The 26830-nt window shown below is 40.4% G+C and overlaps 1 protein-coding gene across 3 annotated transcripts in view; it reads right to left on the bottom strand.

Moving 5' to 3' along the window:
- The window catches only part of CACNA1C (calcium voltage-gated channel subunit alpha1 C), a 611706-nt gene that overhangs the window by 186209 nt on the left and 398667 nt on the right, over positions 1-26830 (bottom strand). For all 3 annotated transcript variants that reach the window (XM_039869216.1, XM_039869218.1, XM_039869219.1), the window contains exons 6-7: positions 9397-9555; positions 2752-2948 (exon numbers count right to left, since the gene is read on the bottom strand). In XM_039869216.1, coding sequence (XP_039725150.1) covers positions 2752-2948; positions 9397-9555 — 356 coding nt within the window. The remainder of the gene's footprint in view (positions 1-2751; positions 2949-9396; positions 9556-26830) is intronic.

Here is a 26830-nt window from a genome sequence, read left to right as displayed (position 1 = left end):
TAGACTTGTCCCTTGGACTTGAAGGGAAATGCATTCTTCTGAGTAGAAGATTCTACTTCAAGTTCCATGGAAACTATCTCTCCAGACTGATTCAAATCCAGGGCATCAAAAAAGCACCATGCAGATTCAATAGGTTAGAATTCTAGGGGTTTTCAAACTCCAGCTTGAACATCAGAATCACCTGGGGAGCTTTTTCAAAATGCAGGTACTGGGGCCTAACTTTGCAGCTTCTAATTCAATGGCCTGGAGGGAAGTCTTGGCATGGTTATATTTAGAAATCTCCATGTTTTATACTAAAGCACATTGAGATTTGAGAGTCTGTGGGTTTAGAGATACAAGCCTAGAGGCAAGGAGGAGGAATGCTCAAGTTGGAGAAAGGAAGAGGGACAGATAGGAAGGAGGAGGAAAGAAATGGCCATAGAAAGGTCAATGTGATTAGAGAAATTGTCTGAAAGCAGGAGCATTGGGCTGGGAGGTGCTTCCATCATAGATACCCAAGTACAAGGCTCTGTTTCAGCTTTAGGTGTGTCTGTGTATGTGTGTGTGTGTGTGCACGTGCACACACACACACACAGCCATTTCAGACAGGTGCTGGGAAAATCAGAGAGAGAGAGAGAGACATGTCCCATGAGTCTGGGATTGTTTCTTCACCTCTGACACTTTTTCCATTTCCAGCCTGAGCTCTATAACATAAACCCCAGGGGAGAAAGCACAACACAGCTGCTGAAAATTGGTAGTTGCATTTGTGTGCTTCTTCTCATTCCCTACTCTGGCTGTCAGAATGACAGAATTTCTTTGGGTCACATCTGGCTGGTGGGGTATCAATGACTTGTGGTGGGGGAGAGGGAGGGAGTGATAAAAGAAGATCACAAACATACATCAGGGCCATCAGTAAAGTAAATTATACCTATTCCCCCCAACCCCACACCCATCCACCCACTGCCACCCTGCCCTCAATTTGCTGCCATGGAAGGCGTTTCCATAGCAACTTAAAGCATGGGTTTGAAGCTCACATGATGAGGTTCCAAAGCACAGTTCCATACAGTCATACGTTCATGGCCCATGGGCAAAAACTGCTCATTTGCAGAATGGTGCCTATATCCTTGGCTGGCTGGAGGGATCCACTCAAGGCACTAGGACCAGTTAGGGCCACTTGGGAATTTGATCAGCTTTGCTAATGAAATAAATTTGCCTAAGTATAATAAGTTCAATTCCCTCTCTGTACAAATTATTTAAAATCAGTTCTTATTCATTTCAGTTTGAAGGAGGGGTGATGTGATTTAACGTGACTTTATTGAGCATAAAGGATACTTCTTTTGAAAGTATCACAACACAGCAACTCTTTCGTGTCCCAGGCTCGTTGTACCATCGTTATCTAGTTTGGATTTAGTGTGTTTCCCTAGACCGAGCTCTCAGTCTGAACTGGATGTTTTTTATGTCTGAATCCTCAGTACCTAAGAGCACCCCCGGCATGCAAAGAATGCTTAATAAATGTTTGCTAGGTACAAGGTACTCAGGCAAGTTCCAAGTAGTCATTTGAGTACAAATTTCATAGCAATTTTAGCATGTTGACTATAACATAAAAACCCAGAAAGAAGGTTTTTGAGTCAATAGAACATGGTGCTTAGAAATCCCCTGTATCACATCTCTATGTTGTTACAAAACTTTTCTGATTCAGTAGGAAGTCAACACCTCTCACAGCACTAGTTCCTTTCCATCTGGCAGCTCCGCTGATGGTAAGGCATTCCACTTCCTCTCACTCTCTCCTGCTTTGTGTGTAGAGACTGTTCCTGAAGCAGGCTCTTATATTGTTTTCAGGATGGTCAGATAAATTTGACTATTTGCAAAATGCTGGGTGAAATGGTATTTTCAAGAATGGCAACAAGCATTTTTTTCCCCAAATGCTAGAGAACAACATTGGATCCTGGCAAATCATTTCTCATGCTGAAGTAGGAGATACTACACAGAATTATGTTTTTCTTTTGGAGTTTTTACAAATAATAGACTTGACTCTGCCAAAATGGAGACAGCTCAAAAATGGTGTGTCTATTTGCCTATGGGACAAGCTGTACAAAAATCTGGCATGTCAGCAGCTCAAAGGTTGGCAAAGTAGTGTTGGCTGCTGGATAATAAAAGGGGCATCTTTAAAGTAAAAGACTTACTGTTGATTGGTTGACACTTAACTATTACTTCTAAATATGAATCACATAAACAGCAGAGTGTTTTGTTAGCAGTGAAAATACAGCAGTGTATTTGATGGACTATTTGATGGATAAAGTGAGATTAACATGAGAAATAAAAACATAATAGCATGCCGTAATACTATACAATTCAATAAAAATAGTTTCTTTTTAGACGACCAGGCCTGACTTTCCTTTTTAGCCCTAAAAATTAATAACTGTGTCCTCTAGCTCTCTTTTGGGGACAGAAACAAGACAAGGATAAGAACAGAAGAAACCCCACAGTGGGAGAGGAGGGGATGGAATCCTCAGAGCATCGGCGGCATGCCAGTGCTTCTCACTACAGTAGGACACACTAAAAGACAGCATTTCTCTTAGGCTGGTGGGCAGAGAGAGACTCATTAGGGTGAACATTTCATGCTTTGTTTCTCAGAAAAGACCTGGAAGAAATCAAAGACATTCATCAACCTCTCCACCAAAATCATGTTTGGGGTGGATGAACAAGGAAGATGTTGAGGGAAGGCTCGCAGCTTTCTGGACTCCCTGCCTCTATCCATCTCGAGCTACGTACCCAGTACAGCACGTCTGTCCAGCCCTCCATGGTGATGCACTGGAACACTGTCAACATGGCGAAGGCAAAGTTGTCGAAGTTGGTGATGCCGTGCTTGGGCCCATCCCACCCGGGCTTGCACACAGTACCGTTCTGGCACTGCCGCCCGTGGCCTGTTTCCAGAGCACAAGGGGAAGGATCATCTTCTGCTGGAACATCTTAAATGGCCAGAGGAAAAGAGAAGGAAGCAGAAGGGAGGGAAAGAAAGAAGGAGAGAGGAGTTAGAGAGGAAAGTGATACGATAAGGTTGATGTAATAAGCAAAACAGCCACAGCGACAATAATGTAGAACAAGTTTTCATTAGTTCCCCTTATGTGAATTAAAAAACATAAGTAACTAGTATTTATTTAGGGCTGATATTGATTTAGAAAGTCAGTACTTTCAACTAATTGTTATAAAACCATATTTTAAGCCCAGTAATTGATTTCAAAGACGGTAGAGTTATTGCACATTCTGTTGTAATATATCAGCATCACGGTCAAGTGGCCAATGAAAGAAAATGATGGCAATGCAACTACTTTGAGTGGAAAATGACAGAAAATCCACATTTCCTTTTTTTGATGGTAAAGTAACTATGAACGTTTCCCTTGTAATACTAGAGTTTAGAGTGAGGGTAATATTGGTTGGATGACTCTTTCACATAATTAGCCAACAGACCCCATCCAGAAGCACTTTCTGACTATATGATACATTACCAGGGATGCAAAACACTCTGTAGTGGAAGCCTTATAGAGATGAAGGATAGAAATAAATTCTGACTGTAGGGGAAAAGTATCAACTGCAGCAGTCTTTATTACAACCCCTGAGCACAAGTACCACTGACTGATGCAGGTCTTGTGGAACCTGGAAGCACTGCCCTTTGCTCTCTGGCATTACTACCTTTCAGAAGAAAAGAATCATTTTCTGAACTCTACTCGAGACAGAATGGCAGTGGGTGACAGGGAGAACATTTGATAGGTATCAATGGGGCTTTTTCAGGAAACAGTATAACATATCTACTGTGCCTGGAGACAGTACTTGGGCTAATTCTACATGCTGGGAAGAGCTACTAAAAAATTAATGAGTTGAGATGAGGTTTATATTTTTGGTGTGGAGATCATTAGTAAATTTAAATAAGACTTGACTGATCTAAGAATTTCTATTACGGTAAAATACTGAGAAAGTCTTGGCCCCAGCTGTGGAAGCTAATAGTGTAGAAATCACAGAAGTCTGTGAAATTAAGGACATTGTCTCATGCTTATAGAAAGTAACAGTAATAAACAGGATAGACCTTAGTTTTAACAAACAAATGCTTGCCTCTAACAACAGTGAAAATATGGCCTCTGAGAGAGAATTTGCTTGTAATTCTTCATCAAGAGATATTTTCTTGTTTCACATGTATCAAAACATTCACAAGTATCTAGTATTTCTGTACTAAAGACTGTTGGTTGTTTCTCAGTTTGTGGCTTCAAATTTAAAACTTCACTCCCAAGAGGAAGACAGGAAGAGAAACAATAATCTTTAACTAAGGGATAATTCTTAGGAGAATGGAGTTAAGCAGCATGGCTGAAAATATATGCAGGATTGTATCTTCTTGGCTTTTTTCTTTTACGCTCTCTTTTTAACAGCTTTACTGAAATATAATTTACATGTCTTACAATCCATGAATGTAAATGTACAGCTAAATTATTTTTAGTAAATTTATATAGTCGTACAGCCATCACTACGATCCATTTTAAAACATTTCCATCACCCTCCAAAATTCTCGCGTGCCTGTTTGCAGGCAATCCCTGCTCCTGTCCCCGGCCCCTTAGCAACCAGATCTGCATTCTGTCTCTAGAGCTTTGCCTTTCTAGAAATTTCACATAAATTGAATAAAATATGTGGCTTTTCGCATCCATCTTCTTTCACTTTGCATGATATTTTTGAGGTCCATCCATGTTGTTGCACATATCAGTATAGTCTGTTCTTTCTTATTGCTGAGCTATACATTTCATTGTCTGTTTATCTCTTCACCAGCTGATGGACATTTGGGTTGTTTCCAGGTTTGGATTATTGTGAATAGTGCTGCTTCTCAGCTTATTTTTGGCCTAGTACTTCAGGTTGTATGTGGGCTTTGTGCATAACCAAGGTGTAAAGGCCTACATCACTGGTTCCTGAGCTGTGTGAGGGAATGACAGTGTCTGTACCATTTCCTGACTCCGGGTGCTAGCTCCCAGGAGGGCTCCATTCATGTAGCTAAACTTTAGCCAAATTTTTGTGACTTTTGAAATCTTTGGATATTCGAATGTGAGCTTAAACAATGGGAGCCTATAAAAGGTGGGAAATTAAAAAATGAATCCCAAACCTAAAGAATTTTTTAAAAAGTGGATAAGTACCTAAAAATTTGAGAGTTGAGAGACTGGAAAACCAAGAACCAAATAGATCATAAATTTTGTTGGGTTCTCAGCTGTTCTAATGATGGCTATCTAGAGAGATGTGGTCAGTCACTGTGATAGAAGTGCTGGAATAATATAAAAGATGGGACAAAAAGAGAAGGTGAAAAAAACAGAGGGAAAATTTGCATTTCTTTTTCACTTGTTTTGCTTTCTAGTGCAAAAACGATGCTATTAATCTTTGTATTGTGACTGCTAATCTGACAGCTCTCCCTGCATTCTCAATTCCTGAAACAGGCAGAAATAAGGAAAAAGTGCAGGTTGCTAGAGTGAGTTCCGAGTGTCCTCAAGGAAGAAAACCCATTTTGGGGTTTTACAAATATATGTTGAAAATAAAATGGCATCAAGGGGAAGTGATCCCATTAATAAAAGAGAAAGGGATGAGATTCAGAAAGATTATCTAAAGGCTCAAGGGCCACTCTGCTATTTTAAATTAAATCCATCTTGAACAACAATAAAAAAAAATTTGAGAACAATTAAGAAGTAGTGATGATCTGGTAAAAATAGGTATCTATAAAAAGCACTAAAAGGAACACTTGAAAAATATGAACACATGCAAATCAGCAGGTCCTTGTGACATGAACTGGAGGGTGAGGGGAAATTAGTTCTAATGTGAAAATGTGTTGGTGCAGAGTCATGAAGTCCCAGGGGGAAAGTGGAAACATAAAGTAGGAGGAAGGAACAAAGCAACGTGGACCTTATGTTTTAAACAGAAGTAAAGAGGGGTAAGGTCATTCTGGAAAGTCCAAATTAACTCTGTGGTGAAATAGTGGAGGCAAAATTAGGAGAGATTTTAGAAATGCAGTCAATACCAACAAGACCATGAAATCCTGGGAAGAGAGCCAGTTAGGGGTTCCAAGGAGAAATACCAAAGACCAAATAAATTACTTTTTAGGACCCAACTTTAAGGAATGAATTGAATGAAAGTGATTTCATTTCTAGGTTTTAGCCAACCCATTCTTTGCCAGTCTCAGGGGTAATTATTGTGCTTGGGAGAGCTATTCAGAGTGACCTGGCTGGGAGCACCATCAAACAGATGGGACAACCAGAAACAAAAGGTACTGGCATATGGTGATGTGGAAGATCGAGGAAGGTGCCTTCCAGATGCCTTGGGGGTTGGGGAAACATTGACTCTTTTGAGACCACCTCTCCAGGGAACTGGAAAGGCAGCCTAGAGGCAGAATAATGGTTCACCTGGCCAGTTCCAGAGATTTTTAAAATAGATTTTATAGGAAATATGGATTAAAATACAATATATTCTAAAATACAGGCACATAACATTCAGTCTGAAAAATAATCTCAAAGTGTAAAAAGAAGAATTTGATGTAAATTCCATTAAAAATTCTAAGAAGGGCTCACAAGCAATTTTGTATCATGTAAGTTTGCAGACAAATATGGTAATTCAATCCAAAGCCTGAAATTAAAAAAAAAAAAATTACCCATTCCAAAGGTGGTACAAAACTCTCCAAAACACATGGAGACTGGTTTCAAAGACTACTGTTCTGGTCTTCTACTCAGTGGCTGCATTGAGTATGTCCAGATTCCTATACATTTTTTTCTCCTCATCAGTATTAGTCACTGTGTGGGTGGAAGAGGCCTTGATGACAGCTGTATTGTGTTCTGTTGGGTAATGGAGTGGGTCCCTGGATTGTCATCAGATGTCAGGTTCAGGAAGGAGGAGATAAGTGAATTGCAGTGTTGAGAGGAAAGGCTTCTGCAGCCAAGTGTCCTTGGTCTCTCTTCCCAGCAGCGAGTCTGGTTCTACACAGAGAATGAGGTCACCTTCCTGGTGGAGCTGGCATGGCTTCTCTCTCTGGAACACTTCTCTCGGCATCTGTCCTCTGACACCCTGGCTCCCAGAGCTGATGGTCATTTCCATGATGGGAGCCACCTTCCCTTCTGAACTTGCGGGGTGAAGGTAAAACCCACAATATAAGTAATCTGATGTGCCTTTTGGTGGGAAGCAGGCGACCTCCCAGATACTTTTCCTGGTCCTATTTACCATCAGAGATGGACAATAATATGGTCCTAAATTGGACACTGCAATTGGTGAGGCCAGTTCTGGTCTTTATTCTAAAAGTAGGGAGGCTACTTAAACTTTTATCAGGCCCGACGTGGCTGTTTCACCAGACCGTCCAGCTATGACATGGAAGAGAGTGTCTTATCCTGTGTCTAAGGCCTCAACGAAGCCCACTGACTTCCAACCAATGTTCAAGGCCTCAACGAAGCCCACTGACTTCCAACCAATGCTATGCCTTGTTAGCATAGGCCCTTAGAGGATCCTACCACCAGTAGGAAACACACTTTTGCTATTTTCCCAGCAGGATGATAGAAGCCATGTGCAGTTTTGGGAACAGTGGTCCTTCGCTAAGTGGTTCACAGACACTGGGTCACAGGGCAGGATTGCCATCTGTGGCTCTATGGTAGAATTCCACCATTTCACTCTCCCCCACTTGGTATGCTGTTGGTGAGAGCCACACTTTCACCCCCACTGCTGAATGGATGGGGGTCTTTGAGACTCAACATCCCAGTGACTGCCTAAGGAGTTTGGGTCAAACAGATCATTGATCACTTCGATACAACTGCATAAACTTTAGATACACTATAGCCAGCTCTTCAGCAGGACTTAGAATGAGCTCCAACAAAGCCACACAATTAAATTTATAGGTTTGAAGCTAGCTACAGATCCAAGTGTACATAAAGATTTTGAATTCAAGGGAAAATATTATTTATTGCATTATTTAGTATTTATTTAAGCAAGTCCTAGAACCTCAGAATTTCAGCTAAAGGCAAGACCGGTTTGTTCCAATATTAAAGAGTTTCTATTTTTTAACATGATAGTTTATTTTATATAATTACGACTCACGTAATTTGGAAATTCTCTCTAGAGTGGAAAAAATGGTCTTTTCTTAAACAGACTCTTCATCAAAAAAGGAAAAACAACAGTGTGAGTCTGTGATTATAGGTTTATAGCTTTTGTTCGTTTATTTGAGACAGTGGCCATGTGGCAGTGTCCTAGATATCTTTCAAATACCCAATATATCCAGTCAAATCAGATCACCCGTATCGGGTAACCCATTTTGGTTTCTGAATACGAATAACCCATTTCACTCTTCATTGTATTTATGCTGTTCCCCGTCAGCTTCCCAAAGCAAGAGGGGTCAAATTGAGTTTAATTCCTGGGCTGAGTGGAAATGAGAAGCAATAGATGGAGAGAAATGAGGTATCTTTTAATGCTTCAGACCTGCTCCCCTTTCTTCGCCAAGATGCCGAAAACTGATGAAAGATGTTCTTTGAAGAAAAAAATCACACAAATTTGACATTGCTAACCCCTTTGGGGGAATATTTTTTTCAAAAAGCCTTCTCAATTTCTGTTTAAATGTTTTTTTTAAAGGTCGAGCTGAGATTTTAGTAACTTAACATAGCAGTTTGCAGCATATTCCATAAGCCAAACTCTAGACCTACTCAAGGAAGCGCTTAATGAGCCAGCATTGCTTATTAAATATATCAATTTATGGAAGGAACATGGAGAGAGGTCTCTAAAAGAAAGGACTGCGAAGTCATGAGGTAGAGCAAAACCTCCTTGAGGAAAAGAAGTTTCACTGCTGGCAAGGAGGTGATTCCATGCCCGCTACCTCATCCTACCCTGAGATAGGGGCCAGTGGTTCTGCCTATGAATGGAGAAGCAGAAAACATTAAGAGCAGAGAAGTTGGGGTCAGCGCCTAAGGATGAAAAGAACCCAACGTCATGATGGGAGAGCCTGCTGGCTACAGGCTAAGCTGCTTTCCTGAAAGGGCTTCTCATGACAAGCAACACTAAAGGATTAATGGAGCGAAGATCCACACAGTCACTAGGTTAGTTCTGATTCTTAAATTAAAATATTCAAGGTTGGCTAAGTGATGTTTCTCGAATTGTACAGCTCATTTAAACAATGTTTTAATAATGCTGGACAAAGTTTGCATTTTACATACTTTTAACAGAGATCTGTTTTAGTAAAAACAAAACTACTGAGAGAAAGAGAATAGTAATCTCTGCCTCTCACGTAACCATGGTATGGAAACATGAGCACTGGAATAAAGGGGGCCTACCCAGCACCCCTGCTCATATGGTGGCAGTGTATCCAGCTGGATGGAAAGTCGTGATGAGACAGTGAAGCTTCTCGAGAGGTGGCCACTCAGTGTCTTCCCTTACCTGCTATACCCTCCTGATTGTAGCAGGTCTTATGCATCTTCCCCATGAAGAGCTCCAGGCCGATGATAGCATAGATGATGATGACAAACAGCACTAGCAGGGCGATATGCAGCAGGGGGACCATGGCCTTGATGATGGAATTCAGGACCACCTGGAGACCTACAACGACAAATGATAGTAATAATAGTGAGAACATCCACATCAACATGCTGTCTTTGATCTACGTGCTGTCTTTGATGCCATACTGACACAATCTCGTGCAATCTTCTTAGCACCTCTACCAGTAATATATCACGAGCTCCATTTTTTAGATGAAGAAACTGAGTGACAGAGTGGGAATCTAAATTGAGGTTGGCCTGACTCCAAATCTCTCTTGGAGGTACATCCAAATGAAAGGACTGGCAGAGGCTATACTTCCAAGGGGAAGAACATGTTGTTTCATCCAGAACTACCCAATTTTCTAATATCCCATCTTAGAGACAACTTAGCATCTTTTTCTCTACATTTTATTATAGACAGGGCTTGCTTTTACTAGAGCCAGCCATGCAAAGACTTATTGGTTACTCAAGAGCCTATGGCTGACCCATATGCTATAAAACAAATCAGCCTGGTTGTACAGCATCAGGGAGGGTGAGACTTCCTTTGCTGAAACTGACACATACTCCCAGGATATACCTGGGTAGTGTGACCTGTGTGAGAGGTCTGAGGAAATAGCTCTGAAAGCATCTTCTCTGGATTGCATGAATGGACCTCTCTTCCTACAGATTTCTGACTAGGCCACCTTCCCTTAGCATCTGAGTCTGAAGAATATGAGAGTCTTCCATTCAAAAACTGCATTGAAGGGAGTTGGTGCTTAATGGGTACGGAATTTCAGTTTGGGAAGATAAAAAAAGTTCTAGAGATGGATGGTGGTGGTGGTTGCACAATGTGAATGTACTTAGTGCCACTGAACTGTACAATTAAAAATGGTTAAAATGGTAAATTTTGATATGTATATATGACAATAAAAAAATTTTAAAGTACCTAGATCTCTTCAGGAAAAAAAAAAAGAGTAAATGATAAACCTTATTTAGCCCATAGGTCTTGTCAGTGCACCCCAAATGTCTGCAAGTCTCTACTGTTGTCTTATGGGAAGGAGGACCCCCTTACTCATAAACTCAACTATAAATAACACACCAAGAAAGTTTCCTGTTTAAAGGAGATGTCGCAAGCTTTCATTTACAAGTGGTGGAGAGGTAGTCACTAGCAAGTCACCCCAGATTACCCCTAGTCTCAAGAAAGCTTTCTGTCAACAGTGAGCACACCAAGTCTTCATATCCTAAGAGAGATGTGGGGGAAGGGCAGCAGTACAGAAAATCTTCTTGGGGGCCACCTTTGACATGCATATGACAGGATGCCTGCCTCTGAGCTACACCACATAGGGCACGTTTAGTGCTGTTGTCTGACTTACTCACCACAGATATCCTTCTAGTTCTCTGTGTATCAGGAGCTTCATCTTTGTATTCACCCACTGCCTTCTGCCCTGGGTAAACAAAGGCTGGGTCACCCTCTCCCCAGACCTCAGGGCAGTAACTGGCACTTTGTGATCTGGTGGAGTGGCTTTCACAAGGCTAATTAGAAGAATTCTCCCCAGCTATTAAGCCAAGCTGGGCAGAGAAAAATAAATAAATAAAGGAAGGAAGAGAAGAGCTAGAATAATTTTACCTGCGAATTAATGAGAGTGCTTTGCAGCCTCCCATTAGAACAAGATGTTTTCAGATCCAAATGATTCCATTAATTAGCAAGTTGTACACACATTAGTGTTAAAGTATGCGAAGCCACGAGAAAGTTGAAAACTGAACTGCAAAGCAGGTTTCAGAGGTGTCTGCTGTGGGGAGAATGCACTAAGTGCTGCTTGCAGAAGAGGGAGAGAAACCCCTGAATCCGGGCTCCACAGGCCACGAGGGAGCTTTGTCATTAGGCCTTCAGTGCCACTGTCTCAGACGGCAATAAAATGGTGGGAGACACAGGATGGGAAACTCTCCTCTATGTCACAGCCAGAGGGTCTGCTCTTAGGATGAAGATCAGAATCTTTCTCATGCCCAATGAGGCCCCGTGGAGTCCGGCTGGTCCCCCTTTCCACCCACTTCCATCCTCTGTCCCTCACTCTCTGGACTCCTAGCCAAACAGCTTTTCTTTTGGACTTAAATATGCCATACTTCCTCCTACCAACCAGCCGTCAGAAATGTTATTGCCTCGCTGGAACACTTCTCCTTAGTTCCCTCCTACTTACCCTTTGGCTTTCAGCCCAAGCATCTCTCTTCCTGGGGATCCTTCCCCAGGCTCCCAGAACAGAGAAGTTTCCTTTCTTATATGTCTTCTTAGAACTGCTTCCTCTCCTTTGGAACATTAGTCTCAGTTTGGAATTGTATGTTCATTAAGTGCTTTAAAAAAATTCTCATCTGTCTCTCACACCGGGTTGAGTTTTGTGAAGATAGGCACTGTCCTTTTCACCATTTTATGGCTAAGACCTGGCTTGGTGCTTAGCACATGGTGGGCACTCAGTAAGTGTTTACTGAAGGAGTAACACACAATCTAAGTAAATGCTGCTGCTGTCATGGAGCACTGGGGGGCTTTGCTACAAGTCTGCTGGGCAGGTAGGGAAGTGAATGGCCGGGGAGTTTCTGGGGCCTGCAGACCCAGGCAAAGACTACTGAGCAGGATGCAAAGAGGCCAAAAGGAAGTCAAAGAAGTCTTGGGGCTCTTTTCAGCAGGGATGCCACAGAATTCTTAAATAATACTCTGTTCCCCTGTCCTGGTCTCGGCTGGTGGCCTCACTAGCCACCTGAGCACCCAGGCCAGATGATCCCCTAGACTCCTCCCTCCAACCAGTGACCAAGTTCTGCCAGTTTGAGTCTGAAGTATTTTAGACAAGTATAAATTATTTTTACTATATAAATAACATATGCTAAATATAGAGGAAATGGAAAATACTTATTATAGAAAATTGGAAAACATAGAGAAACAAAAAGGAGAGAGAAATCACCCATTATCCCATCACCCAGACATAACCACAGTTACCCTGTTGATATATATTTTGGACATTTGGTCCATGACTCGTTTTCCTCCTCTCTATCTCCTTGGTGTTTGTCATTCCATTAACTGATCCCCCTACATTCAGTTTTGCCCAATCTTCACTCTCTACTAAAGCACAAATTGGAGTGTGTCACTTCCCTACTCAAGTTCTCTGATGACTCCCCATCGCCGACAAGTAATACTCACCTGTTTCCTGTCACAGCCTGATCACATCTGATTCCAGTTTTCACTTTAATTCCAGCAATATACCAAACTGTCTGAACTTTTGTGGCTTCAACCCTCCCTATTTCAGCATGAGTTGTTCCCTTTACCTAGAATGTCATTCCTTGCCTAAGAGCTCCTGGAGCCTCATCTTATCTTTGCATCAATACAGTGTAGTGACTTGATGCACATAGAACTAAATCTCATTTGTAAGCACAGGTTGCCTTCAGAACATAAACCACAATGATGAAGGAATTTGAAACTATGTCATTCAATGATCTTTAGAAGGCAAAGACAAAACTCGTGGAATGAGCAAACGCACAGGCAGAGAGGGTAAAAGCAATGAATTTCATGTGACTTAAACTGCGATTTTGAGGAAGAGGAATTAGATGAATTCTGCATGACCATAGGATGGAACTAGGAACAACTAGGAAGTAGTCAGAACTGATTTAGGTTCAACACAAATAAAAACCGTCCACAAAACAGACCTATGCTTTAAGAGCTAGTAGGCTCCCCCTCCTCAGGGGTATTCAAGCATTGACTAAACAAGCTCTTGGAGGAGAGATACCTTGGTGGGGATTCAGTCATTGGGTAAAGGATTGTCCTGGCACACCAAAGCCTCTTACACCCTCGTTTACATGTTCTGAAGATTTACTGTGGGTCACGTGCAGCTCTCAACATTCTACTTGGATAATTCCATTTCCTCCTGGTAACAACTCTGTGAAGTAGATACTATTATTAACCATATTTTAAACATATTTTACAGATAAGAGGAGTGAGTCTTAGAGATGTTCAATGGCCAATCCATGGTTATACAACTGGTAACTGGTGGCATGGAGTTTAGCGCCAGGTGGCCTGGCTCCAGAGCCTGTGGGCTTCACCACTGTGCTAAATGCCTCCCCATATCCTATAGACTATGGCTCTCAGCCTCATGATCTGTGTCTACAAAGCAGTAACACATGCTCCCAACATCTGCCAGGAAAGTGCAGGAGCCTAGTCCCTGCTTCCAGGGGAGCCTAGATGTTTCCAAGGCTAGTCTCAGGAAAGGCATCTAGTTTCTGTCTGCCTTCCTCACAGCCAGCAGAAGCCAGTCTGGTGAGTGATGGCAGGGGGCCAGGATTCCTTCTCTTCAGTCCACCATGAGAATTTGGCTTTCAAGGCCTGGATGCTTAATAGCTTCTTCTTGGAACTGGCTCACAGTTGTCCCAGAAACAGCTCCTCCAGCTCAAGTTCTAATTTGGAAAACAGCAGCATTTTTCCACCCAAGTGTTCTCCACAGATGGGTCATGCTTACAGCTGATAAGCAATTGATAGGCCCTTCTTCAGGGCTGGCTGACCATGTTAGTGGAACTAAATGGGCTCTAGATAAGCCCGGTGAAGCAACTGCTGTAAAATGCCCTGTGAATACAAGATCATTATAGGCCTACAAATACAATGATTTTATTTTCCTAGCCCGAAATCGGGATGTGAAATCTGACAAATACATGAGTACTTATGAGGACAGTAGGATAGAATATTTGGTATGAGAACTATACAGGAAAGTTTGGAACACATAGTTCCATAGGGATTAACGTATAGCCTACAAATCCAGTCTCTGCTAATTTGCATTTCATGTCAGGTGACCATCTCTTGGTAAAAATTCTCAAGATGCCTGGCTGCCAGACCTTCCAGAGGGATGGGGCTTTGAGAAGCGGCATCATTAAATGCTGGGATTAGGAAAAACACAGAGATGACACTTAGTTAGCATATGTGGCTTTATTCCCCCTCCCTCTCATTTTTGCTATAAGACCTTCTGGACAAATGCATTCCTTCTGGGCTCAAACTTGAAAATTTCAAGTTAGGAAAGACTTCAAGATCTGCACATATAAATCATTCTATTTTTCTTAAAATATCAAGAAAAACCACAGAATCAATCATGGAAAGCAAAACCTGGTATCTGTCTTTAAGATAGTGTTGCGATTATCCTGAAAATGCCCAGGTTGACTAAAGTTGGTGCTCATACCTGTTAAGACAGTCTGCCGTGATGGATGCATGGTTGAGGACACATCACGCTCTTTTGTTTTATTGAAGAGCATCCCACCCACCCTGCTTTCAGTAATGAAATATTCTGCTCTGGAACTCAGGGGTAATATCAAGAAGGAGTTTGAAAATGACTTTACAAGTAAGAGCCTGAGAAAAAAGGAGAATGAAAACTTACTGGGGCTGAAAGGTCGTGTGCAGAAGTGTTATCTGATCAAGAGCTAGACCTAAGGGCTCTGTTCTTTTCATGTGAACTCTACTCCCATACTTCCGTCTTCTGAATTCAAATTTTAAGTCTTTCTAGTTCAAAATGGAAGGGTGAAAGGGAGAAATAGTTGAAGATTCCCAAATCGGAGATCTTTGCTAATGTTAGTTTGATTTCATTGTTCAGATTCATGTTGACTTATAGCGTTTTTTGTTGGTGGTTAGGAATGTACATTTTATTTCCCAACTATTCAGACTCCATTGTTCCAGACAAGCATTAGAAAAACAGTGAAAATAATCAAGGAGGCCTGATCGCAGAATCCATAAGGAAACAATGGTGAGAATCACCGAACTAGGAGAAAAGGAGTTTGGGTTTAGTGTGGTGGTGATGGATACAGTTTCTCATAGATGGAATAAAAATTTGTCAGAACAGGAAGAGGACCTTAGGATTACCTAACTCAATGACTTAATTTTCACTCCTTCAAAGGATATATGTATTGAGCTGTGTTCTATGGGACACCTGCTACATTAGGGACAGGAGATACGGTGGTGAATAAAAGGCCCTCAGGCCTTACCCTCAGTGAGCTTGTAATGGAAGCCAAACATTAATCACATAATCACACTATTGATATATGATGACAAATTCTGCTAAGAGCTTAAATGGAACAGAAAAGGTATCATAAGGGTCCTCCTCTAGCACATAGAGTAGAGGACGTCTTCCTCAGGAAGGGATGCTTGAGCCTCAGGCTGAACAATGAAGATGAAGAGGACCTGGCCAGATGAGTGGGCAGGAAAATGGTCTAGGCAGGGGGAGTCTGAAAGTTCTAGGTGAGGAAGGTTGCCTGGATGATTTTTCAGGCTCATGGGAGAACCACTTCTCCCATCCATCAGCTTCAAGCTTTTCCCTTGGCTTTGTTCTGCCTCTTAAACTGCTGGAAAGAGATTTGGGAAACCAGTTTACTGCTTCTGTCTGAAGTCTAAGGAAGCAGAAATCAATTCAGGAAGCTCATGAGAATGGCTCTCCTGGTAACTTCCTCACTTGTGAAATGGAGGAAATAATCCCCATCATGTACCATAGAGGAAGCAGAAGAAGGCAGAGAATTGGGCCAAGAGTCCTCTGCTATTCTGCTGGCTTTTAGGAGGGTGACTCCATTCAACTGGAGAGTTGTGGCACCACCTAAGATGTTGCCAACACAGCAAGCCTAGATGGAAAGAGATGTCCCACTAACCTCAAACCTAGAAAACATGCTTCTAAAATGGGACAGACCCCATTCCTGATGCAGTCAGTGCCTTCCAGTGAGGTTACTGGTGGTTTTGTTGCCGACTCAGGACCCTGCAGTGTGTCAGGGCTGTTGTTAAGAAGACACACCCAATGTCCAGCACTGGAGAAGATTCAGGGCTGCCCTTATTAGGCCACATCTGGGAGTTTAGATAACAACTTTGTGGTTTAAGCTGGCTGTCCTTTCCTTGCAGAATGGTGGCCGTAAAAACATACTGCTTAATCCAGAGGTCTGATTAACTGAGAGGCTGGCCCCACCAAAATGAGTTATGTCTTCCATATTAACCAAATTCAAACAAAATAATAGAGTCACTACATGGTGAACCAATTTTAAGCATCTTCACCATCCTCACCTTGGGATTTGATGCTGTCTGCAAGGAATGTATTTCCATTAAAACAAGTGGTCAAGAGTATCATCTCTACCATGTCATTAAGCACCATGCTGCCTCTGGACTTCACTCATATTGGACCTGAGACACTGACTTTGTGAAAGTGCAGATGAAACACCAACCTCTCCCAGGAAGGGAATCTAGAATGAATCTTTCAGCTACTTCCTCTCTCTAAGTTTGCCCTGGCAGAAATGCTATCAGAGGCGCTCTGCCTTCCTTTATGGTATATCCAGACTACAAAAAGCTCTTCCTCTAGGGGTCAAGGTTGCCTTTCTCCAGGCCACCATAGACAATTATGCACCTCTCACTTGTGAACCTACTGAGCACCTACAAAGTACCTTGCCAGTTGCCATGGGAGGTGGGGGGAGGAAGGGCAGTACAGTGCAGTGGTTAAAGCACAGGGACTCCTGGAGCCAAATAACTGGGTTAAATCCTGGCTCTTCCACTTCTTAGTCATGTGACTCGGACAAACTATTTGACCTCTTAAAGTGAAGATGATGATAGTACCTACCTTATAAAGTTGCTGTGGGGATTAAACAAATCAATTCATGTCGAATGCTCATAGTAAGTGCCATTATTATTGTAAGCATGGTGAGGCTATCAGTGGAACCCTAAAGCAGTGAACATATTTATGAGGCATCTGGGATTTTGTCAAAATGCAGATTCTGATTTGGTTCATCTGGGGTAAGGCCTGATTTCTGCATTTCTGACCAGACCCCGGGTGATACCAAAGCTGCCGTTCTACTGACCACACTTTGGGAAATGAGGCCCTAGAGCATGCCAGTCATCCTGGAAGGCCACAACAATCTTGTCTGGCCTGGCTGAGGTCTGAGTCACTCTTAAGCAGTTACTGGATTTTCACTGGAGTGGGGCGATCCTTGTCACATCACTCTTGTCAGGTAATTTATATAATTGGTAAAGCACGTGAAGCCAACACTGGATGCAGAAAACACTACACTCTAACTGGTATGAGGGTCCTACAGAGTCATATACTAAAATTTTTATATTTATTTTTTTCTAAACACATGATCCCTGCAAAGGGGGAGACAGGGACATATACCTACATTGTGCTGCTGGGGAACAGAAGTGAGGTATGCTAGTGTCTGTCCTTCCAGTAACAATAAAAGCTATCTAACAGAGTTATGGAGGGACTCTGATGACTGTGACCCACGGCTACGACGTTACAGGTAGGAGCAGCTTTACATCAGTTTTCTCTCTTGAAATGGGCCTGTATTGCATCCTCAAGGCTTACTTGTAGCCTCTGACTGGCCAATCCATGCCTTTGCAGTGGCCATTATTTTCTTTGGCCTGTTTGACACTATTGATTACTCCCTCTTTTTCAAAATTCTCTTCTCTCCTTGTCTCCATGACAGTGTACAGTTTTAGTTCTTGCAATTCCATTATTAGCTCTTTGCCTTCCTTCTTGCCTCCCTCCCTTCTGGACTTCTTTTAGTCTGAGGAATATTAAAAAGACAAAGAAGATGCAGTCCCTGTCTTTGAGGAGGTAGACATGCAAAGGTAGACATGGAAACAGCTAATTACAAAAGCAGATGATAATGTTCCTAAATTATGTCTGAAGAACTACAGAAGCATAAAGGAGACAGAGACTACCATAACCTGGAAGAGTAAGAAAAGAGTTCTCAGAGGAATGGACATGGGAGCTGTGTCACGGGGAAAGCTTCTTTCTGCCCTTTTACTCAGTTAATCTTTCACCCTTTGTGTGGTTCTTTCTAAACTCTCTCTTTCTCAGGAAATTCATTAACTTTACTCTCTCCTGAAGGCTCAATAGTCACTATCAGGTGAGTTAAATTTGCAATTACATTTTCTTTGTCCTTTCTTTTGAGTTTAAGCCATGTGTCTCCATAAGCCTACTAGATATTTCTACTGATTTGTCCTACCATCTCGTTATACTCAAGAAATCTAAACTTGAACTCATAGTCTTCTCTCTATTGGTCCTCACAAGACTCAAAACTTGGCAGTCATCCTTGCTCCCCTCTTCACTAATAACAGTCAATTCTTCATTCAGAGCATCTGTCGCATCTGTTCTTCCCACTGATGTTCTTACTGTCTCCTGCTTAGATTGGTAGACTGGGCTCCCTGTTTCTAGTTCCCTGCCACCCCAGCCCATTCTGCACTATCACCCCATTACTCATCCTAAATTGCCCTGCTCAGAAACCTGTAGTGGTTCCAAAATAGAGGTAGACTCAAATCTCCTTCTACATGATCTGCACATAGTAGATACTCAGATTTATTTGTAGAAAGAATAAAACCAGGTTACAAGCATCAGGATAGTAGATTTCAGTAAGAAGCGTATGATTACTGTGAGTGGGAGGGAGAGCAATCTGCGGAGAGGGCCATCTTGAGAGGATCTGTGATGATGCCAGCCCAAGATGACATGTGGGGAAGGACATAAAACCCTGATCTCGCCCTCCTCTCTCCTGATGAGCTCCTACTCTGCTCACCATTGAAAAAAACCAACTGGAAGCCAGAGGACAAGGTAGCTTTTTGATGTAGTCTATATGGTCAGTGCCCTGGCTAGAGAGCAGAGTGGAGAAGGGCTAAGAATAGATGTGGTGGGGCAAATGGAACAAGGTAGGGAAGACAGAACAATGAGCTTAGAATAGTTTTCAAAGTATCACTGGCCTTCTATGTGCCAACATAACCATTTCATTAAACCAGGAAGAGTTACCCTTTTTGTAGGGCTTCTGAGTTTTATAAGAAGTCCCCTCATGGGGAGGTAATCAGATAAATGTCTTCTGACTCTAACTCACTAGCTAACTATGGATCCTCATCTTCCAAAGTCATACTTGACTGGAATCTAGAAATGAATTCCTTTCTCAGCATGTGTGGTTGTAACTACCACCACCACCACCACCACCATCATCATCATCATCATCATCATCATCATCATCATCATCATCATCATCATCATGTTGCAACTATTGACCTAGACTTTCTTCTGATCAACACGAACCAGTTTGGAATGATTAGAAATTGGAGGCGAGATGAACCTCACAAATCATATTTTATGCCTTCACTTGGCTAACAGACGCTTTTAATGGTTTCATAGGCTTAATGACTTTCAAAAGAAAATAGGCCTAGAACTAGAAAGGCAGGTAATTAGTTCTCTCTTGGGCTAAAAAGTAAGTTTGTTACATTGAGGGTTAAAAGTGCTTGATGCATTTTCTTACTGGAAGAGAATCTTCCTATTAAGGGCAGAAGAACTCTTGCCTGGATTGCTTTCCTGCAATCTCAAGTTTTTTTTTTTTGATATTCTTATTAAAATGTCCTTATTCATTAGAGGTTTTCATTTATTTTTAATTGAACCTTTCCATGTTAATAAATTTCTGCATCCCACAAGTGGTTCAATGAACATTAAAGGAGGGTTGTTGTCTGAGGAAAAGATGGTGGATACTCTGTTGCCTAATAAATTAAAAATGAAGAGAGTAATTAAAATATCAACCTTCATATTGAATTAACTTTTTATATTAGCAATAGGTGTTGGGATGAGAAAAATAACAGAAACCGTGATACTAGAAAAAAAATTAAATATGGCAAAATGGAGACAAGATGATTCAAAGCAAATAGCAACAATGAGAATATCAGTTCCCATTTCTTGAGGACTCAGCACATGCTGGGCACTGTGTAAAATGCTTTACGTATATCATTTCATTTAATTCTTCAACTATCTGATAAATATAAATTAACTGAAGCTTATGTAAGACAGATAACTTATCCAAGATTACATATGTTGTAAATTCTGGAGCTGGAGTTAAAAGTCAAGCCAAACTCAACTTTAAACCCTCCGCTCTTAGCCAGTATCCAGGCAAAAATGTCAAATACACTATATTATTCCCTGACACTGTGTCATGGCAGATGTTGTTATTGATCATGGCCTCTTTCCTTCTGGTCCCACATGGGGCTTTACAGTTCTTCTCATCAATATGTCTCTTGTGACAACACTAATTCATCGGAAGTGATTGGATCAGATTTTGGCACCTTGTATGCCCCTTCCCTACTGGTGATACTGGTGATAAACTGTATCTTTTAGCTATGAGCAGACTAGGAAGCAGATCTCTTTTGGCACTTGCCAATGATGTGGATGCCTACACCTGAACTTTTCCTTATTTTAAAAAACTTCTTGATAAAAATTTGTGAGATATAACATACATAAAGGTAAATATATAAAAGAAAATGTTACAGTTTATAATTTATCACAAAATAAATAGCTGTGTAACTATCACACAGGTCAAGAAATAGAACATCATCAGTTCCACAGAAGCCCCACTCATGCCCCCTACTGGGTGGTACCCCTTCCTACATCAAGATAACCACTATATTATACTTAAGTAACAAGATAAAATATAATTCACCACATTAATACAAAAATCACAATTCTGTCAGTAGATTTTGAGAAAACTATTTCATAAAATTCAGCATTTTCCCCAGTCTTTTATATTCTTTCAGCAATTATTTCCCAGTCTTTTACATTCTTTTTTTTGTATTTCTCATTCTTTTGATTTTTTTATGTTTGATTTTCAATATTTTTCCCTGACCTCTCTACAGTTCACTAATTCTGTTTTCAGCTGTGCCAAATTTTCTTTTAAATCCATTCACTGCATTTTTCACATTTGCTATTGTATTCTTAATTTCTAAAATTTACATATGGCTCTTTTTCATATCTTCTGGTTCCTGTGGGGCCCAGTGATACAGTCTCTCTGGTCACCTGAACCAGGTGTTGCAGGGGTGCTCCTTGTGTGGGTTGTGTGTGCCCTCCTGTTGCAGTTGAGCCTTGACTGTTGTTGTGACGTCAGTGGGAGGGACTGACTCTCAGGCTGACTGGCTGTGAGGAATGGCCTTGACTGTAGCGGATAAGCTATTGTGCTGAGTAGGGCAGGATATTCTTTAGCAGGGCTCTGGTGTGCCTTCAAAGTTCACACTTTGGATGTGATGTTTGTGGAGTTGGTTGGGTGGTGCTCTGGTGTGGTTTGAAGGCTGCTACTGGTGTGTTGGTTCTGGGGCCTCTTGGGAGAAGCTCTGGTGCAGGCGAAGCTCAGCTGCTGCCTGTGATCAGTACAGAGCCACCTGACAGTAGCTATAAAGTGATGTGCAGAAGGTTGCCATCTGTGTTGGGCATGGAGGCACCTGGGAGAGACTAAGGTGCAAACCAAGGCTGGCTGCCACTAGTGCTGGGCTTGGGGCTGCTTAGCAAGAGGTACAGGACATGCTGAGGCCAGCCACTGCTTGTTTGGGATTTGCGAATCTTTGAGACACTTTAGGAGAGTCTGCAATGCAAGCCAAAATAGGCCATTTGTGTAGAAAAGCAGGTGGAAGAGGTTCATGCCAGGCATGCAATTTGGGTGTGTTGGGGGTCTCAGGAAATCACCAGGGCAAGGTGAATGGTGTTAACCAAATTAATGGAATGCTCAGATTTGGTGCCTGCCTGCTCCTACTTACTCAACAAAGAAAATACTCCTTGATTGCCTGGCTCTGGTGGCCAGAGGGTCTTACATTCCTGGGTTCCACAGCACTGAAACGACTGGAAAGAATTCTTGGCAGGCTAGTACCCCCAGGGCACCACACAGACTGCAAACTGAAACATACCCTCAGTTCTCTCTGTGAGAAAGGCCTATTTATTTGTTCTGGAGCTTCAATCTGACAGGTAGACTTCAGGTTTGCCATGTATTTGAGGCTATAGATGTGCTCTCAGGCTGGTGGGTGCCATCTTGGTGCTCTCCCTTGGCTTGCTACACTAACGAGCTGATACACTAATCTGAACCCCCAATTTTTGCAACTCTCAAGCAGGGAACACCTCCAGATTGTCTGGTCTGGAGGCCAGCAGGGCTTACAACTGTGGTCCTACAAGACTTTAAAACACTTTAAAAGCTGCTACCTGAGAGTCTGGATTTCAATCAGCCTGAATCTAGGTGCTGACTAAGATCCCATCCTTCGAAATACTGACAAATCAGGCTGCTTAAACAATCAAAAAGGTTAGAGAGACAACCAAAGCTAGAGCTAGGTTGAAATATAAGGTTTATATCCTACACAAGGACACTCCTTTGATACTGGGAGAGGTAGTTGTTTCCCCTAATACATAGAAACAAACACAGAGAGTTATGAAAAATGAGGTAGCAGGAGAATATGTTCCAAATGAAAGAACAAGATAAAACCTCAGAGAAAAACCTGAATGAATCAGAGATAAGTAATTTACCTGGTAAAGAATTTAAAGTACTAGTCATAAAGATGGTTACCAAACTTGGGAGCCGAATGAATAAACACAGTGAGATCTTCAACAAAGAGACAGAAAATATAAGAAAGTATCAAACAGAATAGAACCAAAGAACACAATAATTGAACTAAAAATTATACTGAAGAGTTCTACAGCAAACTAGATGAAGTAGAAGAATCAATGATCTATAAGACAGGGCAGTGGAACCCAACTAAACAGAATTTTAAAAAGTAGAGACAGATTAAGGGACCTATGGGACAACAACAAGCAGAATAACATTTGCATTATAGGGGTCCCAGAAGAATAAGAGAGAGAAAAAGGGATAGAAAACTTAATTGAAGTAATAATGGCTGAAAACTTTCATAACCTGAAGAAGGAAACTGATATCCAGATCCAGGAAGCCCAGAGAGTTCTAAATAAGGTGAACCCCCCAAAATCCATGCCAAGACACACTATATATAACTAAATGTCAAAAGTTAAATACAAGGAGAGAATCTTAAAAGCAGCAAGAGAAAAACAACATTACATAGATGAGAATCCCTATAAGACTATCAGGAGATTTTTAAGCAGAAACTTTGTAAACCAGAAGGGAGTGGTATGATATATTCAAAGTGCTGAAATGAAAAAATTTTCAAGTAAGAATACATTACCTGGCAAAGTTATCATTCAGAATTGAAGGACAAAAACTTTTCCAGAAAAGCAAAAGCTAAAGGAGTTCATTAACACTAAACGACCTTACAAGAAATGTTAAAGGAGCTTTTTCAGCTGAAAAGAAAAGGCATTAATTAGTAACAGGAAAACATATGAAAGTATAAATCTCACCGTTATAGATAAATGTATATAAAGGTAGTGGATTAAACACTTATAAAGTTGGTATGAAGGTTAAAAGACAAAAGTAATAAAAATGACTATAACTACAGTAATCAGTTAAAGGGACACAAAATAACAAGATGTAAAATGTGACATCAAAAACATAAACCAAGGCATGGGGGAGTAAAAATGTAGAGTTTTAGAATGCATTCAAATTAAGTTGCTAGCAACTTTAAAAACTGTATACATATCCTCTAACTGAATATATATATGCTATGAGCCTCAGAGTAATCACAAAGCAAAAATGCGTAGTAGATACACAAAATAAGAAAGAATTCTAAGCATAACACTAAAGAAAATAATCAAAGAAAAAGGGAAGAGAGTAAGAGAAAAAAGGAACAGAGGAACTACAAAACAGCCAGAAAAAATTCAACAAAATGGTGATAAGTATATAACCATCAATACTTACATCGAATATGAAAGGACTAAATTCCCAATCAAAAGACAGAGTGGCTGAATGAATAACAATAAAAAACAAGCAAACAAACAAAAAATAAAAACAAAAAAATTAAGATCCATCTATATGCGGCCTTTAAGAGATTCACTTTGGATGTAAGAACACACAGATTGAAAGTGAAGAAATAGAAAAAGATGTTCCATACAAATGGAAACCAAAGGAAAGCTGGGGTAGCTATACTTATATCAGACAAAACAGACTTAAAACAGACCATAATAAAAGACAAAGAAGAGCATTACATAATGATAAAGGTGTCAATCCAATGACAGGATGTAACATTTGTAAATTTTAATGCACTCAACACAAGAGCACAAATATGTAAAGTAAAAATTAACAGACCTAAAGGGAGAAATTGACAGCAATGCAATAATAGTAAGAGTTTTAATACCCCACTTACTGGATTCTCATCCAGAGAATCAGTAAAGAAACAATGGCCTTAAATTACAATATTAGATCATATTAATTTAATAGATATAAGGAGAACATTCCATCCCAAGCAGCAGAATACAAATTCTCCTTGAGTGCACATGAAACATTTTCCAGGAGAGACCACATGTTAGGCCACAAAACAAGTCTCATTAACTTAAGAAGACTGAGATCATATCAAACATCTTTTTTGACTACAATGGTATGAAACTAGATATCAATTATAAGAATAAAACTGGAAAATCACAAATATGTGGAGATTAAACAACATACCACTGAAAAACAAACAGGTCAATGAATAAATCAAAGGAGAAATGAAAGAATACTTTGAGACAAATAAAAATGGAACTACAACTTACTGAAAGCTATAGGATGCAGCAAAAGCAGTTCTAAGAAGGAAGTTCATGTGATACAGGCTCAACTCAAGAAACAAGAAAAATCTCAAATAAACAATCTAACTTTACACCTCAAGAAACTAGAAAAGAAGAATAAAAATACCCTAAAATTAGTGAAGGAAGGAAACAAAGATCAGAGCAAAAAATAAATGAAATGAGAGACTAAGAAGACAATAGAAAAGGTCAATGAAACTAAGAACAGGTTCTTTGAAAAATAAATTGACAAATGTTTAGCTAGACTCACCAAGAAAAAAAGGAAGAGGGCTTAAATAAATAATATCAGAAATAAAAGAGAAGTTACAACTGATAACACAGAAATACAAAGGACCACAAGAGAATATCAACAAGTATATGTCGATAAATTGGACAACTTAGAAGAAATTGATAAATTCCTAGAAACATACAGTCTTCCAAGACTGAATTATGAGGAAACAGAAAATCTGAATAGACCAATTATGAGTAAGAAGATTGAATCAGTAATCAAAAACCTCCCAACAAACAAAAGTCCAAGACCAGATAGCCTCACTGGTGAATTCTACCAAACATTTATTTTATTATTTATTTAATTTATTATTTTTTTTGGTAACATTGGTTAACAAAATCCAGTAAGTTTCAGGTGTACAATTTAACAGTAAAGCATATATATATTGCATTGTGTGTGTACCTCCCATAGTTAGATTTCTTTCTGTCACCACATATTTGACCCCTTTTACCCCATCTACTTCCCTCCTCTCCCCTCCTCTCCCACCCTCTGGTAACCACTAGTCTATTGTCTATGTCCATGAGTCTCTGTTTGTTTGTCCTGTTAGTTTGTTGATTTTGATTTATATCCCACATATAAGTGATATCATATGGTTTTCAACTTTTTCTGTCTGGCTTATTTTGCTTAGCATGATTATCTTGAGGTTTATCCACATTGTTGCAAAGGGCAGTATTTCGTCTCTTCTTATAGCTGAATAATGCTCCATTAATATATGTACCACAGTTTCTTCACACAGTCATCTATTGTAGGACACTTCGGTTGCTTCCATGTCCTAGCCACCTTGAATAATTCTGCTATGAACATTGGTATGCAAATATCTTTTTGGATATGAGTTTTCAAGTCTTTGGGGTAAGTATCCAGTAGAGGGATTGCTGGATCATATGGTAGATCAATTATTAATTTTTTGAGGAACCTCCATACTATTTTACATAGTGGCTATACCAATTCACAGTCCCACCACCAAACATTTAAAGAAAATTTAATGCCTATCCTTCTCAAATTCTTCAAAAATACTGAAGAGGAGGAAATACTTCCAAACTCATTTTATGAGGCCAGTATTATCCTGATACCAAAACCAGACAAGGACACCACACACACACACACACACACACACACACACACACACACACATTACAGGCCAATATCCTGTAATTAATGAGCACAGATGCAAAACTCCTCAACAAAATATTAGCAAACCAAATTAAACAATACGTTAAAAGGATCATACGACATAATCAAGTGGTATTTATTCCAGGAATGCAAGAATGGTTCAAGATCCATAAATCAATTAATATAATATACCACATTAACAAAATGAAGGGTAAAAATCACACGATCATTTCAACAGATGCAGAAAATGCATTTTAGAAAATTCAACATCTATTTATGATAAAACTCTCAACAAAGTGTATAGAGAGAACAAACCTCAGCATAATAAATGTTATCATGACAAACCCACAGCTAGCATCACGTGCAATGGTGAAAAGCTGAAAACTTTTCCTCTAAGATAAGAAACAAAAAAAATGCCCATTCTCACCATTTTTATTCAACCTAGTATTGGAAGTCCTACCAAGAAAAATAACAGGCAACTAAATTGGAAAGAAAGAAGTAAAACTGTTACTATTTGC

This window comes from Pteropus medius, unplaced genomic scaffold (assembly GCF_902729225.1).
Source record: "Pteropus medius unplaced genomic scaffold, Ma_sr-lr_union100, whole genome shotgun sequence".
Lineage (NCBI taxonomy): Eukaryota > Metazoa > Chordata > Mammalia > Chiroptera > Pteropodidae > Pteropus > Pteropus medius.
The sequence above is the reverse complement of the archived record's forward strand: the minus strand, read 5'-3'. Positions and strand labels throughout refer to the sequence as shown.